Here is a 22,250-nt window from a genome sequence, read left to right as displayed (position 1 = left end):
AAGTCCTGGAAAATAGAGGAGAGTGAGAGCGTGCTCTCAGCAAACTGTCACTCAGATGCCTTAGATTCATTAAATTAAAACCTCAGTAGAAAATGAGTAGTCTCTTTCAAAAGCTTCTGCTTCACAGCTGGTTTGCATTAGTTTCAGTCTAAAACTGGCAGTAAAGCTGTGCTCCACTCTGTGGTGAGTTCAGCAGGGAGAGGCCTCTCTTCAGGAGGGGTCAGACCTCACTTTTTACAGTGTAAATACAAGGTTCCTGAGAATAACAGCACAGCCTCCCTTTCAAAGATTTTTAAACACCAGGGGCTGACCGTGCTACATTTACTTTGTTTTAAAATGAGCGATCTTACAGGAGAGGGAAGTCAAGGGGAGAGGCAAAGGTGTTGACAGTGAGTGATGCACTGTAAGCTGCTAAGATCTGTGCTACTGCTACCCAAGGAGAAAGCCCTACACTAACTTCTCCCATTTACTGTTGGTTTTGGTGTCTTTTTTTTTTTTTTTAAGGTTCCATTTAGAACTCATTCCTAGGTCCTTATTAAACAAGGAGGACTTGGGAAGAGAATGTGCCATTGGAAGGAGTAGACACCAGGGTGGATGGTCCTGAAGCTAGGGGAGCAAATGTGTGTTTGTAAGAAAGAAATGGGCTGACAAATCATTTGTAACTTCTGCTCTATCCAGACTCATTAGGGGTTTACTGTCAACGTCTTTGTCCCTGAAGAACACCAGCGTTTGTGGTAAGGCTTAAAGCTCATATGGGGACATAGGTTCTCCTGGCTGACTAGCACCTGTGGAAACTCAGAAGTAATAGCAAAATAATATTAATTGTAGAGATGGTGGTATGGCCAAAACAGGAATCTTCTCTGAGACAGAACGTGTACTTTGGAGGTATCTTCTGTCCGCTGAGGTGCTGAAGAGGAGATTTCACCAGAGGGCTGTGTGGAGGAGGGCTCTGCCCACACCTAGCTGCCTGCTGTGAAGAGCTGGCTTGCACTCCATAAGGCTTCATTCTTCCAGCTTGTTTCCTACATTTTGGAGTGTCTGTCCAAATCTCTGTGCTTGAGAACTCCTACAGGTAGTTTTAGAAGGATATGTTTGAGTGTAAGAGAAGTCATTGGTTCACTGGAGGAAGCGTCAGATAAAATTCTGTGGTTGTCCTGTACAAAAGATCAGACTTAATATCCCTGAAGTCTAGCTGGCTGACTGGGCATTCACACGGAAACAAAATGTACGAGTGCTGCCCAGTGATGGTGGTGATGCTGTTTGTACGTCATCGCTGCATGGGCCTTGTTTATGGATTAAGGTAGATAAAGAATTAGGAAAAGTGTAAAGGAAGAATAATAATACTAACCTGCATTAGAAGCAGTAACTTGAGCGTCTTGGGCTCCTATCCGGTGTTGGAAGGTTTGGAGAAACTGCAGAAAATGAGTATTTTGAAGCATTCAGTTTGCAAATGCTTAGGAGGAACTCTTTCCTCAGTGTGAAGAGCAATGAGGGAGGAAGTGTGAGTTTTGACTGTCTGTCATCAGCCTGGCAGAGGATGGCATCAGGGAGATGGAAGCAGGCATGACAGTCGTGAATGAGAGTGAAGCAATAAGCAGGGGGCGTGGGGTGTGCAATAGTAAAGGGGCTGTGTAAGCTTTGGGGCAAATGCCTGGCTCTGGAGTGTTCACTAGAGAGTTACCATGATCATAAGTGATGGGTCAAAGAGTAGAGCGCGCTGCCCAGATCACTCTTTTCCATTGGTATTTAGAGATTCACCTTGCTCAAGGGGAAGGGTATTGCTGAACATGTGGCTGTGCTCACAGGCCAGATTTTTATCCCGTGTTGCATGACAGCAGATGTTATAGGGCTAGTTAGATTTTAATGCGGACCTGGAAACTGGAATCTCATAGCCACTAAACAGCATAGGAGGTTGCAAATCCAGATTTCCTTTATTGTGTCTTGTTATCTGTCAGCAGAGGATTGTGTCCAGGATGAAACTGCAGCTGGAGGAATCTTTAATCTTTGGTGTCTGTGGAGTCATCCAAATAAAGTCAGTTTTGCTGGTTGTTTTTTTGACAAGGGATTGCACAGAAATAGTCTACATCATTGTTGTAAGGATGTTCACTTTTCGGCCCCAAACATTTCTTTGTGATTTGTTTTTGAAGACAATCCAGTGTGATTTCCTTCTATAGCTGCAGCATCATTTGATAGGAGAGGTTAAAAGGAACACTTTCTCAAAATACAATAAAATTTATTTGCTTTCCCATGGTTCAAATCCTGAGAGTAAATATAAACCATCCAGCACTTTCAACACCATTGCTGAGCTGGATTGAGCTGTACAGGTGACCAGGCTCAAAAGGATGGTAAAAGCCTGTCCCTTAAAACTGCTTCGGTCCTCACTTGTTAAAGCTCTTTGAGGCTCGGTGGGTTGAGTACTCCCAGAAGCAGGCGCCAGGGGAAGAGCTTTGACTCAGAAAAACTGTACCATAAAATGTGTTTTATAACACCATTGGAAGTTCCCTCAAACACCTGGTCAGGCTAGCAGGACTGAATGGGATTGCAGTAGGAGATGAAAGGACGTATTTTAAATCGGTTGCATATCAGAGAGTATTATCTGCAGGAGGTGTTCATATGCTTCTGGGAGCCATGTCCTTTAATAGACACTGCTGATGTCAAGTGCTATAACAATGTAGAATCATACTTTTCATCTAGGTTAATACAGTGTGCTCTTCTCTATACTGTCTGAGCCCTTCCAGACAGAAATACAAGACTGGTTTGGGGAAAGTGTTCATTATGCCTAATGGCAAACAGTTGAGCAATATGCTGCAGAGTACATATGGCTGAGTTTTTCTTCTCTTTCAACAGGTCAGATAGTCTTGAAATACCTCCACAGCTGACAGCCATGCAACATTTTATGAGTTTTCTTGCCCAATAAATGCAGGCAGATGTTGTAGGATTTGGAACCTTACAAGGCACTGGAGTAGAGCTGGTGGGAGGTAATTTTGATGAGTACTTAACCTCTCACTAAAAAGGTAGCAGCCTGAAGAAGGCAATATTTACTGCAGGAAACATTAGCTTGTCAGAGAGCTAAAGCACTGCAAAGAACCCTTCTGAATGACCATGCAAATCTTCAGCCAGATGTTCTTCATAGCACAGAGTAATGCAGACTCTGCTGGGAGTTAGACTAAGGCCTTTCCTGCATCACTCACAGTCAACATTGCTTCCTGTAGGAAAACAGCTTGCTGATGTAAGAATACTCAAACCATTATATGCAAGCTTGTAAAATACCATGCAATTCAGCTGAACCTTGTAGGCATTTATTTTATTAGTGGTAAGTGATCAAATAATCCTTTGAGAGACTTCTCCCTGGAACCGCTGTGCAATTCATCTGCAAGTTAGAGGAAATGTTGGATCTAAGCTTCATTGTTCTGTTTCAAGCATGTTCAGAAATGCCCATGGTAGCCACCCTGTGAACACCATCATCTCAGTCCAATGTTCCATCTTTTGAGTGGTCGTGGACTTTGTTGCTGCTGCCTACCCAGAGAGCTGCGATAAATGCCATGCTATCCACCTGTGTTGAGCCTGGCTATCTCCTCCTCTGACTTATTTCATTGAATATTGGAACTACAAACCATCTGTTCTTCTAAATGTAGCAGCTTATTCTCTTTGGAGCAGCACAGGAGACTTGGAGAACACTTCCCTGGTGTCAGGGCCCCTCTGACTTGCGAAATGCAAGGACAGGAGCCTGATTTTCAAAGCTTGCTGTGGTGTTGATCTGAACAGGCCCATCCAGTCTCTGTAATCAGAACTCCCCAAGACACCAATATTCCTATGTCTTACTATGTATTCATAAGCTGAAAGAAAACCTTTTTTTAGCAATGCCACAGTTTAGTTCTGAAGATACTGAAAATAACCGTGAATATTCCCTTATTTTCTTTACTTGCTGTTACCTGGAAGGGAAGAAACACATTCTGTTATTGCAGTGACTAAAAGACAGAAAGGGAGAAACTGAGAGGAGGGAGAAGCTACCATGAAAGGTTTTGCAGGAGCACAGTCCCAATCACACACCATTGAAATTATCATTGACCATGGCATAGATTTTAAAATACTTGAATTAAAAAGGGAATGAGGGGAAAAACAGCAAATGAAATCCATCTGTATGAGAACAAGAATATACCATCAATCAGCTCACAAAGAGTTTATACATGTTGCCCTTGGACCCTCATATAGAGGGCCACATCTACTTATCAGGGATAAGTCATGGCACTGAATATGTGCAGCATATGCACGCTTTTTATGCGGTGTCTTTTCATGCAAGTATGTTTGTGATATACATACTTTACAGGAACATTTACAGTACCAAACATCTGAAGAGCTTTCCTTCTCTAGAGTCCAGATTGTTTTATTACCAGCTAAATGTTCTTTAAGCTACCTGTGAATGAGGGCATTGTGACATTTAGCAACTGGTTTGATTGAACACAGATGTGAACCATATTCCATATGGAGAAGATCCAAAGGGAGAGTTCTTAGGCTTGTTTCTGATTTGCAAGTAGGAGTTTGAATGCAATTACTTGACATTGAGCTACCAAGATAGATGGAAACAAATCACTTGCTCACACATCTACAGTATTGCAAATGTAAAATCTGCAGTTTGAGATAGTGTGCTGTCTTCAGAGGTCAGGAAAAACAGCCGATATATATGAAATCAAAAGTCCCATGGAAGTGGGCAGTATCCACTCAGAAATGAGAGGGGGCCAGGCATTTGTGGGCATTGCTTGCCAAAGGCTTCATAGGTGTGCCCTGTTCCACATAAGCGCTGCTTCCTAATGGCATTCCAGTCTATCTCTGAATATTACAAGAATTGTTATTACCTGGGAAAGCATTTGAAAGAAATGGGGAAGCGGGGGGTTGTGGGGGCATTCTCCAAATGTGATGCTGTAGGAGCAGAAAAAGAGAGTTGTATTTGATCTCAATTTAGACAAACTATGCTCAAATGATACTTCTACTTGGTCAGGGTACCATGATGGGGCCAGAACAAGTGAAAAACCTGAGCTGCCAAAATTTGTTCCCAGACCTCTTGAAGGTTATAGAAAATACCAGTCTTAAGCACTTTCATAACTATTTAAATATGCAGGTAAAAAAATCAGGAAGAGTAGTTTCTGACTCTGCACCACAGTCCTTCCTTTTGAAAATCCTCTGGACGGAGAGAGCCAGACTGCAGCAGCCTGTAGGGACACCTGAACTTGGACCTGGGGTAGCTCAGCTAAAATGCAAAAATATATCCTACGAAACCATAGTGTAAAATACACCACATAAGGTCTAGTCACAATGTACTGTGGGAAGCTATGGAGCACGAGTCATTCCCCATCCTCTCACCACTATGTTTGTACCCTCTTCCTGCTCACGTCCCACCTGTGTGTGTGCATGGACACACTCGCTTTGTGTAGCTGATGCAAAGTTCAGAGTAAGTTCATTGTGCAGATCTCTCCTCCTTTTTATAATTCTCTCTGATTGTTTGGAAACCAGGAAGCTGTGGTATCATGCGCAGGTAGCACAGCAATAAACATGTTCTCATCACAATTTACACACAAAGCGTGAGTCCCTCGAGGTAGCTCATCCCCCTCTTGACAGCTTTAATAAAGGATGATGGATTGTTTCTAAATGGCAGTTTAGGAAGATCAAAAATTCCCCTCTGTATTGTTTTGAGATCTGATGTACAAGAGCTGTTTTGTGTTCTGTGAAAGTTGTTTTTGCCTGTAAGCATTGAGGCTCTATTACTCCCCTTCACTGTAGTGAGAAATGCTTCGTTATCACAGGAATATATTCATCTTGCTGCATACTCGTGCCTGGCGTTGGCAGGAAGTGGGGAAATGCCAATAGCTGAATGCATCTCTGTCTTTGGGATGCTGCTCTGGGCAATCTCCCCATGTGGGTTGTGGGGAGGACGAGGGGTTGGATACTGATCCACCGAGGGGTGAATGCCAGGAGGAGGCATCACCTGAACCCACCTGTGCTGGCTCAGCTTCCCCAGCCAGCATATGCAGAGAGCTTGGGGAGACCAGGCCTGCCAGTACCTGGCAGGCACCTGCACCCTCTTTTTCTTCTCTCTGTCCTTTTCTTTTTAAAGACTACATGTGGCAACAAGTTAGCTCTGGAGGGCAGAGTCCTCCCTCTTGTTTATTTTTGGCTCGAGATTTATTTCTCACTGTGTGTGCTTCGTAGGTACACTTGGCAGCATGGAGTTTGTTCAGCTGTCTGTTCCCTAGCTAATCTGGCATCTTAAAATTAAAATAAGCAAGTGGATCTTTGGAGAAAGGTTGCCACATGAAGACATGCACAGTGTCATATAGTTAAAGCAGCACTCAAAACACTGCTCAAAGTCATTCACATGGTACGAAACCAGATAAGAAAAAAAATGCCGAGTGCCTGATTAGGGATCGGTCTGATGGTATTTCACAGAATCACAGAATGTTAGGGAGTGGAAGGGACCTCAAAAGATCATCTAGTCCAATCCCCCTGCCGGAGCAGGAACACCTAGGTGAGGTTACACAGGGAGGCGTCCAGGCGGGTTTTGAATGTCTCCAGAGAAGGAGAATCCACAACCTCCCTGGGCAGCCTGTTCCAGTGTTCCGTCACCCTGACTGAGAAGTTGTTTCTTCTCAAATTTAAGTGGAACCTCTTGTGTTCCAGCTTGAACCCATTACTCCTTGTCTTACTGTTGGTTGTCACCAAGAAGAGCCTGGCTCCATCCTCATGATGCCCACCCTTTACATATTTATAAACATTGATGAGGTCACCCCTCAGTCTCCTCTTCCCCAGGCTAAAGAGACCCAGCTCCATCAGCCTTGCCTCATAAGGGAGATGCTCCACTCCCTTAATCATCTTTGTGGCCCTGCGCTGGACTCTCTCCAGCAGTTCCCTGTCCTTCTGGAACTGAGGGGCCCAGACCTGGACACAATATTCCAGATGAGGTCTCACCAGGGCAGAGTAGAGGGGAAGGAGAACCTCTCTCGACCTACTGACCACCCCCCTTCTAATACACCCCAGGATGCCATTGGCCTTCTTGGCCACAAGGGCCCAGTGCTGGCTCATGGTCATCCTGCTGTCCACCAGGACCCCCAGGTCCCTTTCCCCTACACTGCTCTCTAATAGGTCATTCCCCAACCTATACTGGAACCTGGGGTTGTTCCTGCCCAGATGCAAGACTCTACATTTTCCCTTGTTATATTTCATTAAATTTTTCCCCGCCCAACTCTCTAGCCTGTCCAGATCTCGCTGGATGGCAGCACAGCCTCCCAGTGTCAGCCACTCCTCCCAGCTTGGTGTCATCAGCAAACTTGCTGATAGTACGCTCAATTCCCTCATCCAAGTCATTGATGAATATATTGAACAGTATTGGTCCCAGAACTGACCCTTGAGGCACTCCACCGGATACAGGCCTCCAACCAGACTCTGCCCCATTGACCACGACTCTCTGGCTTCTCTCCTTCAGCCAGTTTGCAGTCCACCTCACTACCCGATCATCCAGTCCACACTTCCTCAGTTTTGCCGTGAGGATGCTGTGGGAGACGGTGTCAAATGCTTTGCTGAAGCAAGTAACAAACTGAAGCAGGTAACAAACCGAAGTCCAGACAAGAGCCCACTGTGGCCAAGAAGCACCAAAACCATTCCTCTTTTTTCTGTGGAAGGAGTGAGTCTGAGTGCTAGTTGGAGCCTGTCGCCTTCCATTTGGATGCAAAATAGCATAGTCCAGCTTTTGCCTCCAATGCATGGACATCCAGTCCTTGGAGCAAGCACTGTTGAAAACACTGGAAGAAGACTTTTGATATAGATTCTCACCAAACCACACAAACTCAAGAGGAAGGTCTCCACCCATGTGAGATGGAAAATTTTGAAATGGAAAACAGCATAGACTAGAGTTAAATCAAGGCTACAACTTGCCAGGGGTGCAGGATCCAGGCTATGGGAAGCTTGTAGCTCCCCTACCACTTCCCTGGTGGGAAGGAAAGGAGGACTGTCACAGTAGATCTTTTCTGAACCTTTACTTCTCCACCCATAAAATTTTTGTGGTAATGCTTCCACCAGCTAAGGAGGCCTGGCTGGACATCAGCTGCTTCATTTGGGACAGAACTCGTGTCCATCCTTTCTCTTCGTAATATCCCAGCACGATGCAATGTTTTTGCTCCCTGCTGTTCCAGAAATCTCAGCAATATTGTTCTTATATTTGGGGTATCAACACTAGGGAACAAATTTTCAAAATTTTCTAAAAATTCCCAGGTACCTGGCCCATAAGGACAGATTCCAGGATACCTACATATGAAAGAATGTGTGGGTGGTTGTATATGTAATCTGAGGGTTTTTTCCTATAGGAGATGATAAAACATACTCTTCCATTATTTATTGGAAAAAGAAGTAACTGAATTCTAAATTTGGGTTGAATCCTTGTTTTCCAGCTTTGTTTCCCAACTCTGTAAGTGTTTTAGTGTGTGATGGTTGTCTTTGAATGTCCTTCAGTAGGCAGATCTCAGTAACAGCTCTAAATCTTTATAGCCTTTACTTGTCAAGATTTGTGCTATAGTTTTTTTCTATTGAGCAGGTACTTCCTGATTGAAATAATTTATATTAATATATCCTGTTGCTTTGATTGCTGGTGTGGCTTATGACTATGATATTCTTTCCCGTAGGCACAACAGGGATTTACCAGGGAGCCAACGGCCTGGCAAATTCTGCGGGATTCAGTGCTGTGCATCAGGTTCGGTTCAGCATTTATTATTGGCAACATTGTCACTTACTTGAAACACTTGGAAGATTGGTAGATGGGAGAGATTATTCTGGTATTTACATACATTTAAAGAAGGCATTGCCATATGTTTTACTGAATGCCATTTTGTTCTACTCCTGTGGCCTGTCCATTTGCTGGGCTTCTAGGTATCTTGGTTCATTTTAAGATGTGCATTGCTCCACAGGCTCGCACAGAGTGCAGTCATTGCAGGAGGAGGATGCCCCAGCAGCCTCTGCCGTGCTGCTGTAGCAGTGCCAGAAGTTTCATCATTCCTCTGCCATCTTACAACTTTCAGATATGTTTTCTATCCTCTACAGAGAGCTGTCTTGGCACTGTGTAATAAATATGAACAATTTGAAAGAGGCATTGGCAGACCCTGATGAATATTGAACCACCGGAGCCTTCTGTGCCCTTCCTTCTTTGAGAACACACCTGTCTGTGGGCTTCATGCTTCAGATACCTTGATAAATGTGTGTGTATAAATAAACAGCATGCAGATATACACAAGACAGATGTTCTTCAGTAGCAAATGGCTCTTCTTGATTGGATCAAATAAATGAGTACACTGTCCCAGAAAATGTGTTTTGGTTGGCCGATAATTTTAACTCCTTGTTTGTAAGGTGATTGTTGTCCACTGTTGTCATTAAAAATACAAGTTGGTTTCTTTGTAACTTTAATTTTGGATAAAAACATGGTCAGTAAATGCTGATAGAAGTGCGTTTAATTGAAGTAGGGAGGTTACCTAAACAGGAAAAAAACAATTGGGATGTTTTCATTATTTTGTGGTATTCTTCAAGAGAAAACAATGAAATTCTCTCATTTCCTTTTCAGTTTAATTCTTACTATGACAACTCAAGTCTTTGTTCTTGAGAGCTCCCTAGTGACTGAAAATTAATGAAATAGCTGTGTCACAAAGATGTAAGCAGATAAGGAGGAAAGTGCTTTTTGTCTTTCCAAAGACTATTTATTATTTAATTTTACTTAATACCAGAGACTAATTAGCATTTCTGATGAAATAAAAACCTTTTGCTGAAAGACAATCCCCAGAGCATGAATACAATTCTCTTATCTGAAAAAGCAAATAGGTGGACAAGAGCAGGAGTTGCAATTAAAACAAAAATAAACAAATTAAACCTTGTATGTTTTAATTGTCCAGAGAGAAGTTTTCTCATTGATTCCAGTGTCCTACTTCTCACAAAAAAAAAAAAAAAGTATGGGGATAATGGTGTTAAGTTTGCTTAGGAGCCTTAAAATCAAGGCAAAGGCTTTCATGATACCTCAGCTCCCCAAGGTCACTTGCACCTCATATTTTTAGTTCACTTTTGTGTAGGTAGGGAAGATCACTCAGGCATTTAATTCTTAACTCTGAACGTTCCTGCAAAACAATTGTTACTCTCTTTTTTCTAACAGCTGATCAGAAAATGTTGCTGATCATGGCAAAATGCAGCCTGTTTTGTTTCTTCCCTTATCCAATTATTCATTCAATTCTTCCCATTTCTCAGGTATTTCATTGTTTACAGAGACTGCGCATTCCATCACAGCCCTTTTAAAAGCCGCCCTTCTTCACTCCTATATAAAATTGTTGAACCCTGTAATACAAAATGTGTCAGCACTGATAAGTAAAATCCTACAGAAAAAGCAGAATTCACCTGATTTCTGACCTCTTGTTGATTAGTTAATCCTAATAAAATAGGAGTATATTCGGGAGAAGTAGTAATGTAATTTTGTAATGAATGAAATGTGGTTCTTTAGTGAAATAGTCCTGAACCATGATTTGCTGCATGTGTAGATAACATTGCCTTTGTGGTGCCTTACTCATTTATAAGATAAAACCAGATACACAGAATTTAGATGTTGTTGTTTTTTTTTTTTCCCTCAAAGGAATATTCATCATATCCAAGCTTTCCTCAAAGCCAGTATTCACAGTATTACAGCTCCTCCTACAATTCTCCGTATGTGTCTGCAAACAGCATCAGCCCCTCAGCAATCCCAACCTCCACTTACTCTCTGCAGGAGTCTTCTCACAATATCAGCAGTCAGAGCACAGAATCGCTGTCTGGTAGGTGCATCTCTTCTGGTTTCAGTTTGGCAGTCTCAGCTACCTGTAGACATAAACACTATAACCCTGTTGTTGGAATTTTTAAAAAATACCTATGTTTACATGGATAAATCAGATTTCCTAGCACTTAACAGTTCTGCTTATGCAATGCAACACAGGGGTTTGGGAAGAGATTAAAACATCTGAGCTCTCTAAAACCATCCTGTGTTGTTTTCTTGAGTATGTGAAGTTTGATTTCCTCTAAAGGCGGTACAGAAAGATAAAACAATTAAAACCCAGATCAATACTGAGGGCTAACATGGGTAGCATTGAGTTCAAAACAAATAGCCATGCTTTGAAAAAGCCCCAGAGTTTCCTTATTGTCTGACAGCTTTTTAGCCCATGTCTCTGTCAAGGTTTATATTTACCTCTTGCAACAACATGTGATCTATACATTCATAAGTAAGTACATAAAGAGAAAGTCTCTCTTCAAAAAATCAGCACAAACTGTTTGTTGAAGTTGAAAGTTCAAGATGAATTCCACACAAAAAGATTTCAAAATTTGTGGCCTCTCTTTGAATGCTTAACTTTTAAAGTCTCAAAGCTTAAATGGTTCATGGAATTACTGACAGATTATGATCCTCCAATGTACTGTTCACGTACCATCTTCAGATATTGCTTCCCTACTAAAGTTTTCATTGGCATGCAATAACACCACATAATTTGTGGATGATCGCAGTATACGCCCATTGTAGGTCTGCTGACTTATGAACCAAATCTGAACATCTGTGGTTGCTCTAAAAGAAAAATAAACTAATATTGGTTTTTAAAAGAAATGATCACAGGTTGCTCTAAAAGCAGTTGGAAGATTTTGTGTTCCTGAGATCTTATCTCAGCCTTTTTGAGAAGGATGATTTAAAAAAGGCTTGTTAGGCACAATCCAGGCTTCTCTGAAGAAGTATATTGTTATTCTAGGAAGATGGAGAGGCCACAATTTAGCAAGGTAAAAAGAAAAACTATGTTTGGAAAAGATTTGTAATGTAAGGTAAGTGAAATCTGGACAGGTTTATAAAACTCAAGCCAGTCAAAACAGATACTTTATACAAGGGAAGTTCACCTTTGACTGTCTCTTCTCAGTTATTTTTAAAGTACTGTCCTCTGTGAAATGGAATATGGCTAAACAGGCTAGTTCTGTATCATTAAATAAAAGCTGATGTTGAAAGTATATTTTTAATCACAAGTATTCATCAATTTTTTTTTTTTTTTTTAAGAACAAAATAATTTCAGAAGTTGAATTGATCTTGGTTTCCTTTTCCATTGCCTTTCTAATTTCTCCCTTGAAAAACAGGGAGGAATAAAATTCAAAAAGCAGTGAAAAATGTGATAAGGTTTTTTAAGTTTTAAAATGTTATATATACAGTCTTGCTGGTTTTTTTAAATTGCTTTAACAAATCTTAGGATTTAAAAGTTATTTCTCTAACAGTGTCAGCTGTTGACATGAAGAGTCAGATTTTCCAATGGTGCTTTCACAATGTTTCTGGTGCTCTCCATTAAAAAGTTTCATGCTTTAATTATAATGATACAGTGCAAAATTTAAGTTCACAATGGAATTTCTTTTTTCATAATAGGGGAATATTCGACAACACCAGCAAAAGATATAGAAACAGACAGACATCACAGAGGGTCAGATGGCAAAGTACGAGCCCGGTCAAAAAGAAGCAACGATCCTTCCCCTACTGCTGACAGTGAGATTGAGGTAATAACTTTAATTTATATTCCCGTAGTAAATCCAGCAAAGATGAACGGTTGCATCTATTAGCAAATCCCACCATCAGATTAGTGAGTTGTAAGAGCCAGAATAAAATAGTAATATAACTGGACCCTGCAGACATGGACAGTCAAAATAATTGATCAGTTTCTATATTATCAGCATCTCAAACTATTCTTCATACATAGATTTTTTTGCCTTTGGGCTTTTTATAAGTCTGCTGTTTTGTTCCCCTGACTCGTCAAGCAACAGGAGATTTCTGTGTTTTTTAGGGGAGCAGACTCTCAGAATGGCCAGCACACACATAGTTCCAAAATTCCTGATGTTTCATTTTACCTGCTTTCACAAAGCATCTGCAGTCAGTGCTCCAAATGGGTTTGTGATTTTACAAAGCTCTAGTCCAACAGGACATATTTCCTAACTGAATGAACTCTTGCAATCGTTTAATATGTCACTGTATTTCTTTTTTTCCACCCCATCTGTCATCACAGCGTGTGTTTGTGTGGGATTTGGATGAGACGATAATTATTTTTCACTCCTTACTCACGGGAACCTTCGCATCCAGATACGGGAAGGTAAAATTCAATTTTTTTAGCATTACTACTTGTCCAGCCAAATTGCATCGGGAACTGTGGGGGCAGCTAATGAGACAGCTTTTCAAACAGATGCTGCTGATTTTTTTCAGACACATTTGTATAAATATGTCCTGTGGTATTTCCTTTTAACATGTGAAAATTTAATTTACTTCCCTTTCATGTTGCAAGTAGTCTCTTGTTTTTCAAAAGCTTGTATTGTTCAGCTGCTGCTAGATAGGTCACTGAGATGTTCTTTCAATGTCTGTCTCCTGCAAAAGCGAGCCAGACAGCATTAACTCTAGCCTGAATGAGGTAACACATTTTTTGTTAGACTGGTGTTTTCTTTTGCATCTCAGACAACTTTTTAAGAGAGATTTTGTGTTGGTCAGTCTTGGTTGCCATGAAGAATACTGGCTTTTCTTCTCACATGGCTGCTGAAACTCACATTTTTAAGGGCTTTTAGGAACCATATTGTTAGCTGTCCATACTTCAGATACTCCCTTTGAAAAGCATTTATTTAGGTAACTCTCTGTGGCTGAACAAACTGAACTTGGCTGCTGGCTCTTGGATTTAGTGCCATGTGCTTTGGTTTCTTCCTAAGGCAGCTTTTTATGATAAACTCTTAAGTCATTTTGAATTACAGAATGTCAAACACTTTTAAATGGGTAGGAAAAAAGACAATATCATTACCTAATTAAAGGTAGATGACCTAGTTGGCAGCTGTTTCCACACATGGCTTTGAACAGTCAGCTTCATCAGGAGACTGGAAAATAACCCTACTTCTCTCTAGAAAGCAGAAATATGATTTGACATCATTTCATGGCTTTACCAGCTGTACTTGTTTTACGGTGGTTATAACAAGCTGAATGTGTAATTAGTAAGATAGATTTATTGTTTTCTGTTAGATGTGCACAGTTGTAAAGGATATAAAATGGTGTTTGTGGTGTGGAAGTCTACTGCAGCACTTGGAATGCTGCTAACACTTCTAACAGCACCCTCTGAAAAAGAAGCACATGTTTCCAAGCAGGGATTTATTCAGACCCATGTTGTACAAGGTAATTGAAGTGGTTACTTTTCCCAGGGAACATAATGAATGAGGCAGTCTGAGGTGTACATATGTAAGCTCAAACCTCCTGCCTGCAAAAAATAGAAAGAATTAGGCAAGATCAGGGAACATAAGCTGCGTAGATCTGCTATGTGGTCATGCTTAGCATTGGGTGGGGGCTACAGTATGCATATGGAGAATTCCTTAATGAGCTGACTTTGTCCTTGCGTAAAACCTCGGAAGCAGATGCTTTCATCCGCTGCCTCCTTCACGACTTTAGAGGGTGTGGGGTTGGAACCTGCTGCATGGGGGTAGATGATGATGGACTGAGGGGTGTGATGGACCCATGGTGAAAGCCCTGCCACCGCAGTACCTGTCAGCTCTTGCTGATGTGCTCCCACAAAGGCAGAAGCTGCCATCTCTAGAGCAGCTGGTGAGGGGATGAAGTGGGATTGGGGAGTGGGGCCAGAAAGGCTCTATGAAAAGCACTCAGCAGTGGCCAAGCTGCTTTTGTCTGCACTGAGAGTTAGGCCAAGACAGGGTACTTGTGAGCAGCAGCCTGCAAAAGGGAGTAGGAAACATGGAACCTCGTGGGATTGTCTGCTTTGTAAGGCCTTTAAAGGTATGAAATGACAAACTCCTGCTGCCTGTTTTCTTTATACAAATGTAAAGAATGATACAAACAGGACTTTTTTTAATGAATGAATCACCTTTTCTATTAAATTACAACAGGGTCTTTGAGAAACTTCTCTAGAAGGATATTTTTGTAGTTCTTCAGTTGGTTTCCTCAGTATAAGATTCCTCAGGGCTTTCCTATAAGGGAAATGGTTGTGTTATAAAACTATTATAGGCTAACAGCTTGATCCAAAGACAACCAGAGGCTTTGGTGGGCTTTGGAACAGACCTTTAACCAAGAGGGAAATACAGCACAGTCAGACAGGCTGTCCTGGGAACTGTTAAATAGTAACACAATTAAAAAATATTTAAGTGAGCTGAATTATCAAGTGAAGCAGTGAGCCGGAGGTTAATAGAGTTTTAGAACCTCTTAGTTAAATAATGTAGGAAGTGTTAATCTCAAAGTAAATTAAGTGTCAAGGCCAAAAATTCTTGGTTTTGTCCATAATTGATCATAACAGATTCATGTGTCTGTAATTAGACATGCACGTGCTTTGAATTAAATCTCACACATAGAGGTCTTGGTTCTGTATGTCTTCCTCCAGAAAAAGTGTCAGTTTATATGATCTTCTCCATTCCCCTGACCAACGTTAATGTCCCAGTATCATCCTGTCTGTGAAGCTAGTAGAGCTGCTATGCAGCCACTCAAAGAATTAGTCTATAAAGTTGATTAAGCTGAAGAATAACACCTTTTTCTAGGGTGATTTTTCTGTGAAGAGAGGAGGAGGAACATCAAGCATAGCCTCAGAGATTTGGGTCTAAACTCCTGTATTCTTTAGCTGAAAATTTTCAAATTGTTCTGCATGTTGTCCCTTCCTTGGTAATGGCAGCAATAGGGAGCTGTCCAAAAAAACCCCACCTGATTTTGAAAAAAAAAAAAAAGAGGGGGAAGAATTCAAAAAGAGGATTATCAGCTGTAGTTGTATGAATCATTAATGCTTCAATGTATGTTTTATGACCTGATTTCATTTGAAAATTCTCTTTGGTTTCTGAGGGGAATCTCTGTGGTTCTTGCCATAGATACAGGCTCCTCAGAGCATTGACAGTTTATGTCAGGTGTTTGGAAAATAATGTGCTCACAACATTAATAGAAGTTAAAACACAAAATTTATTCAAGGTGGAAGCATGAATGAATGGCCCAGCCTAGGCTGCTCCTTTTTTGTCCCTTCTGCCCAAACCCTTTGTTCTATCCCGTGGATTGCATGGTCATCAGACATTTGGTCTTAATGTCTTTCCCATCTGGTCACTGTAGTACAACCTTTATAGTGGCTGTCAGAGTGGCCTGCAAATTCACATCTCCTTTTGCTTTCTTGCCCGTGGCTGAATGGATTTGGACCTGCACAAACATACAGAGTCACAGGCAAAGTGATCGGGGCAGCAAAGCTGTCGAACCCAAGGAAATCTCTCCACCCTTGTGTTTCTCAGCAGGAGGTCCTCTGACAAACAAAAGGAAAAAAAACCCCAAACTTCCACAGGCAGTTAACCCTGGGTATTATGTTCAGGAGAGTTTAGAAACCTGTTCTGCAGGCTTGTAATCACTGTATGGGTGCAGAATATTTACCATGTGCCTAGAGACCACAACAGATGTAGACCATCATTACAGCTTAATGTACTGCCCACCCAGCCCTTTTAATCCCTCCAGGCACGTATAGCGGCGCTCCCATTCAACAGTCAGATGGCCGCAGTCTTTGCTATGGCTGCAGAGATCTGCCTGCCAAATCACTGACTAAACATAATGGGAAAAATGGGTCAAAATCATAACAGTGCTGCCAGGGTTTCATGAGTTGGGTAAAAGTGAAGGGGCTTGGCCATTTGTTAGAAGCCACTAGGCGCAATACAGAAAGACTCTTTTGGTGGTATTAGTTCAGACACAACAAAAAGAGATTGCAAGCACTCCCGCGCCAAAAGAATCACGAGTCTATTCCCCTTTCTCTGACTGAGATATTTGCAAGCTTGTTCCATAGTCTGTGTTGTCAAGGCATGGAAAAAAAGTCTGCATCTCTTTCAGTCTGAGAAATTTAAGTATTATATTGCAGATTCATTCTCACACTTTTCAAAGGACTAGTATCAACAAAAAAGGGGATACTGGGTATGTTGTTTTCCCTAGCTGAGGGGTATGTGTGAAGCTAATACCTTTTCTCGGTATTTTGTATTGTTCCCAGAATGTGTATTCTTGTTCTGTGCTGGTACACTCCTTGGGATTTTAGTGTCAAAATGAATCATGATTAAAGCAAAATCTGGAGTTAAAATTCATCTTTACATGCAAGTTACTCTGAAATTGTGGAAGCAAATGGAGAGGATTTTGTTTTGAGCACAGACTTAACAAACTGAATACAAGGACAGTCTAAATTATTGAATTATTTTGGCTCTTTATGAGTACTTTGACAATGTCTGCTGATACCTGGGAGTTACAATCTATAAAATTCCCTGTAAGATGCATAGCAATTTCTGAGATTGTTCAGCATCTTGAAATGGCTCAAATTATGAAAAACATACTGCAAAAAATAATAGAGCACATTATGTCCCTTTTTTAAATCCGAGTTGTGCAAAGTCCTGTTCTAAATTCTAGTTAACCTGAACTGCAAGGTGTTTAGATTGCCTGGATGACACCGTGTCCCTGTGAGCCTGGACTCTGCGGTTGCTTTGCCTGGAGTGGCCACTCTGGCTGCATTCAGTGGGTACTTGCAGTTTGCCTTGTAGTTGCTCAATTGATGTAGAAGCTGTTTTTTTCTATGATAGCCATATTTTTTTATTGCTTTTGCATATCAGAAGTGGCAACATTAGATTTATCTATGTTGTAAGCAGACAGGTATCGGTGAGATCGAGACAAGGCATGCACTGAAGTTTCCAGCCTGTGCAACCACAGGCTCTGCCTCTGTGATGAGGGACTTGCAGTGGCACAGGTATGTGAAGGACTAGGAGAGGGTTGGTCCTGCAATAATAGCGAGGCCAATAGACCTTTTGGATAGGGTAGCTGAAGTACAGGACATAAACACGATTTTCTAGCATTTCTAGCAAATGTCATAGCTGCTGTATGTTGGCTGTCTGTGAACTGGGCTGTCTTGTTCTCACTAGAAATGATGTTGTGGATCTAAGAAACCTTGTTCCTCAAAAGTTTCACTGGCAGTTATATGTTCTACAAAAAGTTTTCCTTTAAGTGAATTATAATTTCCAATTTAAAAAAAAAAAAAGGTCATTGAAAAGTTCTTGCTTAGCTCTACTTGAGATCCTTATAAAATCCTAGGTTATTTTGTTTGTCGTTGGTTTGGTTTTTTTTTTTTAATTATTTTTCTGCTTTCATTGGATCCTTCAGGTAGCTTGTGCTTTTCCTTGCTTTGTTCTCTCACAGGACCCTGAAGCCAGGACCTGCTTGAAACACCATAGGGATTTAATCAAATCTGATGGTGATTCATGCTTCTAATGGCTGAATCTGTCCTTTACTACTTTACAAACTGAGAAGGAATAAAACCCCAGTTTATTGCTTGGCTGTTAAAAACTATTTGTAGAAGTTGCTAAGGTTCAAATCAAAAGCACTCTCCCTTGAGAACTATTAGTTAATTCTAAGTGCAATGGCGTTGCTTTTTTTCTTCTTCTCTCGCTTGAGATGTGGCCTTATATCACTACTGCTGTTCAAACATCTGAGAGTTTTCCATTCCTTTGACAAACATGAGCCAAAGTGCTTAAGGACATCTGTTTATTTTATTTCTTTAATGAGAAAACCTTCCAATTTCTTACTGGCTCAGCTGTGTTTATTTACATTTTGTTAGTCATATGTGTGGGGCACCTTGGGACATTAAAAACCTGCAGAGGCCTATGCTGAGGGCTGCTAGCAGGCATCCTGGTCAGAAAGGCAGAATAAGCCCTTCCTAAGGAAAACACAGTCCTTGGAACTCCATAAAATAGATTTTCAAAACAAATAGAGCCTAATTCACTCAGTAGATCATGGATTAAGTCAAGATGAATACAATTTGGAAAGGATTTTCTGAGGAAGTTGGAGACTTTTTTCCCCACTGGAGGCTAAACCTTGTATTTAATGCCTTTTTAAGTTAAATTAAAAAAGCATTCAATCACTGCAGGTAATAAAAAAGTCTGTTACTTTAGACATGCTGCTATATCAATTATTAGTTCATTATTGGAGAGAAGGGAGTAAATAATTCCAGCCATTGATTATTTCAAATGTGTATTTCGGGAGCAAACATCTGTGTTTATCATCTGTACTGGCTGATGAGAAGCAGCAGCAGAAACAGGAAAACCAGGTCCACCAGCTGAGACGGTGGGCATGGGAGATGCTCTGAGCTCCTCTACATGTAACCTCTTGTCCTGGAGCTTAGGTGAGCAGAGTGTTTTCTAAGCAAAGTTCACGTGCGGCATTTGGAAGTATTAAAGAATTATTTTTGATGTAAAATATAGAGCAGATTGCTTGTCTGACAATCCAGTATCAAGAGTAAAGGGAACCTGCTTTCTAATATCACTGAATCATGACTTGATTTTAAGGAAAAAATAGTTTTTAAAAAAAACTACAAAGGGACATAACTGTGTTAAGAAGTTGTATGTGCAAAATATACAGTTGTGCTGGGGATTACACACTGGGATGTGTTCCCACCAAGTTTTCCAGGAGTTTTGTATTTTTTACAGGGCTATCAAGGGCTAACATACAGAAATACAGTGATTTTCCTGGGAGGAGGAGAAGTGGAATGAAGATGTATTTAGTTTAAATTCCACTCCCTCTTTTGACATTTATGCCCTGTATAGGAAAAATAAATTATTCGTAGGTTTTTGGTCATGAATTTCTCATATTACTAAATAAAAATAACTGCAATTCATTCTCAAGCATCATAGCCCAGCTTTTAATGTGTATTTAAATACAGTATTCCCATGGGTCTGGGATCCTTTTCAGAACTCGTGGGTTCAGACACTGGATAAGTCCCTAAGCATAGTTCATTTAGAGACGGACAAGAACCTTTTCAGCCTCTGTGTGCTCTTGAAGGTGAGGATTTAGTGGCTGACATGCCCATTTGCTTATTGGAATAATTTCCAAGGTGTAGTCTTCAACCATTTCTGAACAGATACATGACAGTAAAAAATTCCTTCACTAAATAATAAGCAATACTTTGGAAGTACCTCTCAAGCCACAGTAAGGATGAATACGAAAAGGTATCTGAAGAAAAGGGATTAAATTATATTTGTTCTCTGTCTAGCACGGACTTTTCACAAGGTCACACTGTGACGAACATGGACACTATTAATTTAAATTCAATAGATTGTATAATAAACCTGGATATATCAATATTTAGGTAAAAAAATAGTTCTTCATTTTGGGGGAAAAAATTTTAACGCCTGAAAAGCTGGGTGATTCTATTTGAAAAAGGACAATCCATCTTTAAGTTTGAAGTGTAGTCACTTAAGTCACTTCCGAAAATGGCTTTCAGCTCCTGAGCTGCTTTGTTTAAAACAACTTTTCTCACAAATATTCGCTCTCTCACTTAAAAGCTTGGAGAAGCTAGATCGAGGTGTAGCCTGTGTCTATAAAAAAGATAAAATTGCAAGCTAAGATATTTAAGTGTAGTAAAAGAGCTAAATGTGTTCTCTTCCACAAAAAGACGTGGACTTACTTGAACTAGAAGTGATGCACATGCTTAATTTCCCATTATTATGGGAAAGCCTTGTTCATGTCTCAAATTCTGACCAAGGTATAGAATGTTACAACCAAGGAATGATTATTCTCACAGCCTCTTTTTGTTCAAACATGTGACCCAGGCATTTGTATCTTCACTTTTTTTATTATGATTGTTATTTTTATTCTACAACCAAGCTGGTCCATTTTCCAGGAGTTTCCAAGTAATTAAACCCAATTTAAACTATTAAATTCTTTCTTTTGGTGACAACTTCATTATTAACAGCTATCCACAAGGAGGAGATTTAACTTAGAAAGCCCTTGATTTTATACTAATCCATCTCTCACCTCTGGCTGACACCTGTGGCAGATCAACCCTAGAGAATAGGAGTCTGATGAATACTCTTAATTAATACTTTCTTTCTTGTAGAAAAGTCATTATTTGCTCATGGCATAAACAGGTATTTGGCAGGGATTTAAAGAGCCTGATTAATTTTAAATACGAAGGCTTTTTGTTATCTTTTTTTTTTTTTTTTTAAGTGGTGAGGGCTGTGGGACAGGTCTGAATCCAAGCTGCACGCTCAGAATGACTTTGTCCTAACATTTTGAATGTCGGGTTAATTGGCACACTGCTAAATAGAAGCAGAGTCAGCCAACAGGCTGATTTGTAATCTGTCTCAAAGGAGCCAGCTTCGCCCCTTTGCTAATGGCCTGCAAGTCTGAACAGGGTACCTGCAAGGCAGCGGCTTGGAATGGGCTTTGGAGCCAGGATCGGAGGCGAGAGTGACTTGCACTTGAGAGATTGCCAGAGATAAGTCTGCTTCTCTCTTCCTTGCAAAATTACAGTGTACAAGAGGGGAGAGCTGGCTGTGGACATCCAGCCAACCGGATTAGTAGTAACTGCAGTGTTAACAAATACATGTCTTTTTAATGCATACTCTAGGGCAAGTATAAGCAGTTTATGAAGAGTCAGTCTCCATGGTTCAGGAGACTGGTGGTGAGAAAGTTTTAATACAGAGCCATTTGGGAGGATGCTGATGGTGCAGTTTGAAGTGTGGCTGCAATGCACGTGAGCTTTTGTGTAGGTAATGCCAGTAGCTTTAGTAGTGAAGATCCAGCAATGCAAGCTTTTGTGTAGGTCAGCTCCTGAAAAAGGGTCTAGGGACTTAACATAGCACGTGCTGCAACACACTTGCAGCTATTTGTACCCACCTTTGGTAGCTTAAAGCTAATTTGGGTATGCCTACACATTCTGCATTCCCTTTGCTTTGCTAAAATACAGATTAGTTGGAGTTTCACATGCAGTGAGCAGACCTAACTTCCTACTTTAATCCACTGCTGTAATAGGGAAATATCACCTCCAGTTTTTTGTGGAAGTCATCTTAAAGTGAAGATGGAGTGAAAGCTGTTCAACAAGCTCCTTTTAGCCAACTTCTATCATCCTATTACTCAAAATGAGGGGACAAAATGAAAACAAACCAATTATTTTCAAGCAAGGTGTTATTAGCTTGGAGGACATAATTGAACTCAAACTGTAATTTTAAAATGCAATTCACTTCAAATGTACAGAACTAGTTCAAGGATTAGGATTAGGCTTCTGTCGTCTATCTTTTCCTCTAGTAGGACTATCTGCTGAACAGGCAGCAAAATTCCCCCAAACAAGCAGATATGGGGCTGGGAGCTGGCAGTGCCTCACAGTGGAAATCATCTTGCTCACAAGGCGTTGCTGTTGTCAGGAACTTTCCTTACCTGAAAGTCACAGCTGTGACAG

At 40.8% G+C, this 22,250-nt stretch overlaps 1 protein-coding gene across 6 annotated transcripts in view; it reads left to right on the top strand.

The window, feature by feature from the left end:
- EYA2 (EYA transcriptional coactivator and phosphatase 2) overlaps positions 1 to 22,250 on the top strand; it is a 93,490-nt gene that overhangs the window by 54,271 nt on the left and 16,969 nt on the right. For all 6 annotated transcript variants that reach the window (XM_065645368.1, XM_065645370.1, XM_065645372.1 and 3 more), the window contains 4 exons: positions 8,667 to 8,734; positions 10,646 to 10,823; positions 12,431 to 12,558; positions 13,062 to 13,145. In XM_065645368.1, coding sequence (XP_065501440.1) covers positions 8,667 to 8,734; positions 10,646 to 10,823; positions 12,431 to 12,558; positions 13,062 to 13,145 — 458 coding nt within the window. The remainder of the gene's footprint in view (positions 1 to 8,666; positions 8,735 to 10,645; positions 10,824 to 12,430; positions 12,559 to 13,061; positions 13,146 to 22,250) is intronic.

The sequence above is a fragment of the Caloenas nicobarica genome, chromosome 15 (assembly GCF_036013445.1).
Source record: "Caloenas nicobarica isolate bCalNic1 chromosome 15, bCalNic1.hap1, whole genome shotgun sequence".
Lineage (NCBI taxonomy): Eukaryota > Metazoa > Chordata > Aves > Columbiformes > Columbidae > Caloenas > Caloenas nicobarica.
This window is presented reverse-complemented; position numbering and strand designations above follow the sequence as displayed.